The sequence below is a fragment of the Monoraphidium neglectum genome (genome assembly GCF_000611645.1).
Source record: "Monoraphidium neglectum strain SAG 48.87 unplaced genomic scaffold scaffold02886, whole genome shotgun sequence".
NCBI classification, from domain to species: domain Eukaryota; kingdom Viridiplantae; phylum Chlorophyta; class Chlorophyceae; order Sphaeropleales; family Selenastraceae; genus Monoraphidium; species Monoraphidium neglectum.
The window spans coordinates 1-7818 of record NW_014010742.1 but is presented as its reverse complement, the minus strand read 5'-3'; the positions used below and the strand labels follow the sequence as shown (position 1 = coordinate 7818).

General features: G+C 62.9%; 2 protein-coding genes across 2 annotated transcripts; one reads left to right on the top strand and one right to left on the bottom strand.

The window, feature by feature from the left end:
* Window positions 1-2528: 2528 nt before the first annotated feature.
* On the bottom strand, window positions 2529-4558 carry MNEG_11743 (HUS1 checkpoint protein; the record flags this gene model as incomplete). Its single annotated transcript, XM_014039786.1, has 6 exons — window positions 2529-2665; window positions 2883-2946; window positions 3130-3221; window positions 3513-3594; window positions 3870-4070; window positions 4328-4558. 6 exons carry the CDS (start codon window positions 4556-4558, stop codon window positions 2529-2531), a joined length of 807 nt encoding a protein of 268 aa, XP_013895240.1.
* A 779-nt stretch (window positions 4559-5337) lies between these two features.
* Window positions 5338-5580, top strand: MNEG_11742 (hypothetical protein; the record flags this gene model as incomplete). The annotated part of the gene is made up of 1 exon (XM_014039785.1): window positions 5338-5580. A coding segment is annotated over one exon (243 nt), but the record flags the coding sequence as incomplete, so codon positions are not given.
* Window positions 5581-7818: the final 2238 nt, after the last annotated feature.

Below are 7818 nucleotides of genomic sequence, written 5' to 3'. Positions count from 1 at the left end.
CGCGCGCCCCGCGGCCTTCTGCGCGGCCGCGGCGGCCGCCTGCTGCTGCTGCTGCTTGTCGCCGGCGCCGCGGAGGAGGAGGCCGCCGGCCAGGGGCGCGAGGGCGATGGGCGGCGGCGGCTGCGCGGCGCCGGGCTGCGGCGCGCGGATGGGGACCCGCTCAAAAGTGGGCTTTGCGCTGTTGCCGCGCACCACCACGAGCGTGACACCTGAAAAGCAATTGCAGGGGGCGGGGCATAGGCAGGCAAGGGGCAGGGCAGGCGTCAGGGTTCTGGAGGGGCACTGTCACAGGGTCAACTGACTGGTTGTGACTGAGGGGGGTCTATGTTTGAGATGAGCACGGCCCTTGAAACCCGGCAGGGCGCAGGGGCCGCCGCAGAGAGCAGAGGGCCGCAGGCTGATGTGGCGCTGATATACGTCCCCAGGGGTACGGTTGATACCCAAGAGGGAAAAGAGAACAGCGCGGACAGTCAAGCAAACTATAGCAGAATGACAGTTTCAAAACCGTGCACGAATGTTTGCAGCCTGCGGAGGCCCTCCCGTAAAAATGGCCCTAAAAAGGGGGCAGCCTATACCTACCATCATCCGCTGCCTCCAGGGTGGCCGACAATATGCCGTCCCCGCTGCTGCCGCTGCCGCCACTGACCCGCACCCGCGCCGCGAGCGCCCCCACCACCGCTGCCTCCCCCTCCGGCGCACACAGCCAGACAAACGCCTCGCCGCCCTCGGTCACGGCGGCCGTGTAGAAGCTGCCGTCGGCGTCAGCGCCAAGCGCTGAGCAGGTGCACACAGAAACAGCCGGCTGGTCAACTTCCAGGCTAGCTACTGCCACCCCGCCAAGCTTTTTGGCCTTCTTGCTGCCGCTGGTGTTCCAAACCGCAATGCTACGCTCAGAGGGGGCAGCAGACACGGCGTGTCGACCGCTGGGTGCAAAGGCGATGGCACGCACAGAAGTCTGCGATTATCAGGGAGGACAAGTGGAAAGGCCGGTGTGAGGAGGGTGACTGCTGCGCAGCTTGCCTGCTCAGCGTCGCGCACATATGCGTCGTATGCACAGGAGTGGTGAGTATCACTGGCACCACGTGAGCGGCGTGGCCCCTAAGCCCGCGCGCTCCGCACCGTATGCCCTGTAAACTTGGCTATGCGCGTCTCCTCCGCCACATCCCACAGCGCAAGCGTCGAACTGCCAAGCAGCAGCTTGGAGCCGTCTGGGGCAAGGGAGGGTTTCGAGAATGTGACATACTCACAAAGCAGAGGGTTTTTGCACGAAGCGTGCACGATGCAGCCCAGCCGAAGCGCGATCTGCATGGCCGGACAGGCCGAGCACTCACCAGCGGAGGCCGCAGCGCCGCTGACTGGGTGCTTGCTGCCCCTGAACCGCCGCTTGACCGAGCCGCTGCCCGGGTCGAGGCAGCAGACCTGCCCGTCCCGTCCGCTGCAGAGCAGGCCATTACTGCCGGCAAACGCCAGGCACGTGACGCCCCTATTGGTGGGGAGGGGGAACAGGGTGACATGCACAATGAAAATTAGGAAGCAGGGAAGCACAGGCTGACAGTCGGGCTCCAAGGGCACCCAGGTCAGGGCGGCAAAGCAGCAGCGCCACCCACAAGACCAATGAAGTTGGTTGCCTGGGTCCCGGTGTCACATGCGATGCCGTTACTGACGTGGCTGGGCAAAAAAGTCGGGTTCAGCGGCAACTCACCCGTCATTGCAACCCTGCGCTTGCCACCGTACGGTCCCTGTTGCTGTGTCATATGCCCGCACCACACCCGCTGCCGTGCCAACCGTCAGGCCACTGGTGGAGGTGGGATTGCTGCTGCGTGCCTTGGCCTGCGCAAGGTAACAGCAACAGGGGCAGGAGCGTGGCGGCAGCGACGGCGGCAGCGGCCGACAGGCGGCGGCTTGGACGGCGGCGATGTCGGCCTTCGCGCCGCGCAGCATACTAGCGCGATCGGTCAAACTATCCACGAGGACGAGCGACCATTGTTGCCTCACCTCGCTGCCGTCGAGCCACGCCAAGCACTGCACCCCGTCGGCCAGGTGACCGTTCGGCAGGCTCCCGGTCTGTATGGCACCAGAGGCCGCTGTTTGCGAGAGGCTGCTCCTCAAACGGCCCGTCACTGCGATGCAAGGGGGGCGCAGTCAGTAAAACGATCTGTTGGCCGCCAGGATGAACCAGCCCGGACAGAAAGATTATTACCGGTGTCGAAGGTCTTAACGCGTCCATCAGGCGTGGCGAGCGCATACAGATGCTCGCTCCACGCCGAGATCAGGCCCGCTTGAGCACTGTCCGTCGACATGTTGGGCTACAAACGCGCTCATGCACAGGAGAGCGCTCCATAACAGGCGGGCAGCACACTAGACCGCGGCTGAATACTGGGTCTGGCACCAGCAAAGGGCGGCTCAGCGGCAGCTTCTGCCGGCGGCCAGGAGCATTGCTGCAAGCCAGCCTCAAAGGGTGGCTTCCGAAGGTAATGGATGGAAGCCTATCGCAAATCATGTCGTTTGAGGCAGGGCAGACCCACGCGCTACTCCTCGTCCTCGTCCTCGTCCGCCCTTATCGGCAGCTTGAAGCCCAGCTCCAGGCTGTCGTCAAAGGCGGCAGTGGTGGTGGGGTCTCTGAAGATGAACATGACGTGCACGTGGCCCTTGTTTGAGGAGATACCTGAGATGGCACCAGAGGTGGGGTGGGGTAGAGTTGAACGGGGCGTGATGGCATGCATGCCCATGCGAGAGACCGGTTGAAATGAGAGTGTGTGAAGTGCGCCAATATGCAGCTGACGCCGAGAGTGGGCTGAATGGCCGGTAGAATGTCATTACACACAAAAGCCTGCACGTGTCCAGGCGTCCGAGCTGCTTCCCCCTCCAAGCGGGTTCCTCACCGCAGAGAATCTGGTGTGGGGTAGAGAGTTGGCTGACACCCAGCACCTTGGCAATGTGCTTCACCTGCAAGTGCTGTGAGCGAGGGGCAGCGCGACAGTAGCAGACTGCAGTCTTTGATCACGTGTAGACAGAGCTTTTCCGAGCTTGCAAGCACACACTTGTAGATATAAGATGGGCGGTCACCAGCCAGCCCACGATAGCACACCCCCAGCAGCGCACAAGACACCAGGCAGCCTCGCTGCTCACCACTGAGGTGGCCTCGCCCGCGTCGAGCGCCGCCTGCAACTGCTCCTCAGCGGTTGCAGCACGATCCACTACGGCGGGGTCGAAGGTGGTACCTGCACGGGTGGATGGCGGCAACACGCATTCGTGCAGGAGACATCATTAAAGACTTTATCCAGTAACAGGAGGCCCGTGACAAGGCATGCAGCAGCCGCACAATTGTGAGTGTGTGTGAGTGAGTGTGTGCGCTTTGAGCGCGCGTGGGCGTGTGCATGTGCACAGCGGGCTTGGGGACGTCCCCGTTCGGCCATCCCGTGGGCCATGCAGCCGCCTGCGTTTTGCATGATGGCTCGCGGCTCGGGCTGCCTGCTAGGATGGCTGCGGACGCTCAGCCCCACAAAACCCACCTGGCGGCATGACTGATAGGCCCTGCAGCTGTGCTCCCAGCATCACATTGGTTGCAGACACCTGGATGTGCAGGTCTCCATTCTGTGGGTTGGGCAGCAGGTTAGGCAACAGGGCGCTACGCATGAGGTCCATCATTGTTGAGAGGGCGGTAGAACAGTGCATTTTGAGTCAAAGTACTTGCGTACTATCGACCTGGGCATGGGGCCTAAATCCGATTGTGGATGCGTTTCAGACCCCACGACTCCCTGCACGCCCAGACGGCGCACTACACATGCGCTGCCCCATCCTGCATGCAGCCCAGGCCATGCTGCCATGCAACCCAAACCAGGGCCCCGCAATTGCGCATGTCCGCCCACCTTGCAAATCCCCAGGCGCAGCACGGGCCCTATGCTCTTGAGCCGCTCGATCACCGCCTGCAGCCGCGGCCCGCCCGAGCTGAGGTCCAGGTACACGGGCGCATACTGCGTGACCGACTTGGCGGCCGCGACGCGGTCTATCTCCGAGGGCGTGAAGGGTTTGCTGATCGGCAGGTCCTGCACGATGCACACGCTGGTGCCCTGAGGGAATGGCCGGAAGCACAGACGGTTGGGGAGAGGTTGAGCGATGACGGGGATTGCAGGGCTTGGATGCAAGGAATGCAAGAAGTGCGACGAGTGGGTGCCTGGAGGATTGCAGGCGCATATGCCAGCCCATGGACACAATCCTGTAAAGCAGCACCTGCCTTATGCTGCCTTCGACCCAACCCTCCACACAACGAGCAGCTTGCGCCCCAGCCCGTCGCGCCGACGACACGCCTCCCAGCCCAGCCGCCCACCCGCGCCGTGAACGACATAAATGGCATCTGCACTGGCTCCTCCTGCCCCGGCATCGCCACTGACTTCTGCACGAGCTTGACCTCCAGGCGCTCTGTGTCATTGCCGCTCGCGCTTCGCAGCACCTTCAGCAGCAAGCCCACGTCGACGGAGAAAGCAATCAAGTTGTGGTGGCGGCTCTGGACATTGAAAGTCCCCGGCTCGAACAGCACGTCCTTTGAGGGTTCGACCATTGCCAAGAGGCATCCAGCAGATGACGGAGGGGTGTATGAGAGCGGGCATTGGGCACGGGGTTGGCAAGGGAGGTTGGGAGGACACGAGGCGGCTGTGGTGCGCGTGGGTGAGCATGCTCAAGGCTACATAAGCGTATGGGCCCCACAAGACGGGGATAAGACGCGCATTTGCCTGGTGTGGCGGCTAATGCCCCGTTGCATCCGCATGTGGATTGCGAGCCCGCTGACCGTGTTGATGCGGGCGCACACGAGTGCGCCATCCGTGTTGAGCGCCGTCTGCACCAGGCAGAACTGATCGGGTGTGATCAGCAGCTGGCAGCTTTTGCCAAACTTTTCAATCGTCGGCAGGAATGCTGAGGGAACGAGCGGAGGGCAGGGGGGCGACTGAGGGGTGCTGAGCGCACCCGCAGTGGCGCCGTGCTGTGCGCGACATGGCACATATTGCTGCCCGCTAGCCCCCCAAGTGTACCGTGCCCACCCTTTTCAAGAGTGCGAGCTCCACGGTCCGTGAAGGTGCCTTTGAACTTCATTCATGTCCTGGCGCGTTGGCGCCTGGATCAAATTTGCCCAGATCACGACAAGTGCGTGACCCAGGACTGACTTGATCGCTGAATGATGTTCTCCGTTAATTATGCTGCTTTGATATATAATGCTATTGTGTGCAAGTTCTGCACCACGAGCTCTGTACAGCAAGCATCATCTGCGTGTGACACACTGTATTGAACCTTTCATTCAATTCTTATCGCATACGCAAGCAAGCGCCGAGCGAATGTGCTATGATGGTGCCCGGCACACCAACCCTCGCCAGCTGCGCCGCTTCCCACTCACCGCTGCGCTGCTATAGGGTTCCAGCCAGCCAGTGCCGCCATGCGCCGGCTGCCGTCAACTGGGGCTATGGCCCATGTATATTTGGAACCAGCACCGGCCCGCAAAGCACGCGTGCCAGGAAGGGGGCCCGGGTGGCAGCTGCTGCGGCCGGACCATTGGCGACCCCACGGGTCGTTGCTCCCGAAGACTTCACGGTGGGCGCAGGCGGCTGCGGTGGGCTTGAATCTTGCGGCTGCAGCTGCCATACTTGCCGCTTGAGCCGCAGCAGCCTGACAGCGCGTGATTGACCCTGCCGCCCCCCATTGTTCTGCTTGCAGGCCCCATCGGGCCAGCTGCTGCCCATCAACGTGCTCAGGCCACCCTCCGCGGCGGACGTCTTCCGTTGCATCGGATGCACCAAGCTTGAATGTCAGGTGAGACCATCATGAGCGCCATGGAACGTGGGGGTCCTCCCTCCAGCCGCCCTACCCTCCCCATATGCACTACATGACGTTCTATCATGTCAGCAGCAAGGGGACCCTGTGGAAAGAGACGAGCCCTCAACACCCACTTATTGTCTTTGCCGAACCCTTCAGCCCGCCCCCATTGCCGCACATGCGTACCTCCTGCCCGCCTCATGATCACGTGCAGGGCCCTGCCGGCTGTGTAGCGCCGGAGCTGGCATGGCGGCGAGAGCCCGATGGCTACCTGAAGCAAATCCTTACAGCCCGGGTCTACAGGATCGCCGTGGAGACGCCGCTGCAGGCCGCCCCCATGCTAAGCAAGGCTCTGGGCAGCACAATCCTGCTCAAGCGCGAGGACATGCAGGCGCGCGGCACCTCGGCAGTCTTTGTGCACACACAATTTTAGAGGCGTGCAGCGCTGCGACGGGCAGGCGAGGGCAGGCTATGGCTGCGTTGCTGCTGACGGAGTAGTCCCTGGCGCCGCCGCCCACATCCGCAATCTGCTCCTCTGACATCTGCCGCTGCCCTCGGGCGCTCTCCACCAATGCGGCTTGCCGTCATGCAGCCTGTGCGGTCGTTCAAAGGTGCGCGGGGAGTTGATCATGGGACGTGCTGCACGCTGTTCTTGCGCCGCCTGTGTGGCCGCAGCGGCTGACGTCGCGCTTGCTGCACTGTGTGTTGTGACACCAAAGGCGTTCAAATAAGTGCCCCGTCTGCCCATGATGTTGGCCAGTGCGCGGCGCGTACAACAAGATGAGCCGACTCACCCCTGAGCAGCTGGAGAAGGGCGTTATTTGCAGCTCAGCAGGCAACCACGCACAGGCGGGTGGCGGCGGGGCGCGGCGCTCTCGCCTGGTGCCCTTGACCAAAAGCCACGCTTGAAATCAGGGCTTACGCGCAGCCGCATGGCTGCGCTCCCCACAGCTTTGATGGTGGCAGTGCAGCGCCGCATGGCGATTGGGTAGCGCGCACAGCCCTTGAAACCGCCCTTGCCCCTCGCCGGCCGTCGCAAGCGCAGGGCGTGGCGCTAGCAGCGAGAACTCTGGGCTGCAAGGCGGTTATCTGCATGCCCACCAACAGCCCAGACATCAAGATCAACGCCGTCCGGGAGCTGGGCGGCACGGTGGAGCTGATTGGGGAGTCCTTTTACGAGGCTCAAGTGCAGGCACAGGCGCGTGGGCGGCGGTGCTGGGATCACGTACACAAGCTGATTGCAGGTTAACCCTGGGCGGCATGGACAGAACACCAGCACAGTGTGCCTGCGGATCACAGCAGCGCAAAGTTGGACTGCCTCAGTAGAGATCCTGAACCGCTCTCTCACCCCATGTGCACAGGCGCGATCTGAAGCAGAGGGTTTTGCATTCGTGTCCGCGTATGATGACCCCTTCACGATCGCTGGTCAGGGCACCATAGGGTGAGCCGTGCGCCCATCAACGCACGTCTTGTCCAGCCAGAGCGCCCAGGGCGCCTGTCGGTCCTGCCGATCCCTCTACCCTGACATGTGATGCCCTCCAACACTCCGGTCCAAACGGCACAGCTGAGCTCGCCTGCATACACCTCTGTCCCTCCACCCAGCCTTGTAAGGCACCCTGCACCCCCGTCCTTGATTACTTGCGTTCACGTGCTCGGGTGGCCCTGAACCTCTGAAACCGCCAACCCCCCAGGCACGAGATCCTGCGCCAGACCGACATGGAGGACGTCGACTACATATTCGCCCCCATCGGCGGCGGCGGCATGATCGCCGGCATCGCGGCCATCGTCAAGGCGCTCAAGCCCTCGACGCAGGTCATCGGGGTCGAGCCCACGGGCGCCAACTCCATGACTCAGTCCCTGGTCCGGGGGGAGCGCATCACCCTGTCGCGCGTGGACGCGTTTGCGGACGGCGTTGCGATCAAGCTGCCGGGGGCGGAGCCGTTCAGGCTGTGCAGGGAGCTGCTGGACGGCGTGGTGCTGGTGGACAATAGCGCCATCAGCACGGCCATCAAGGTG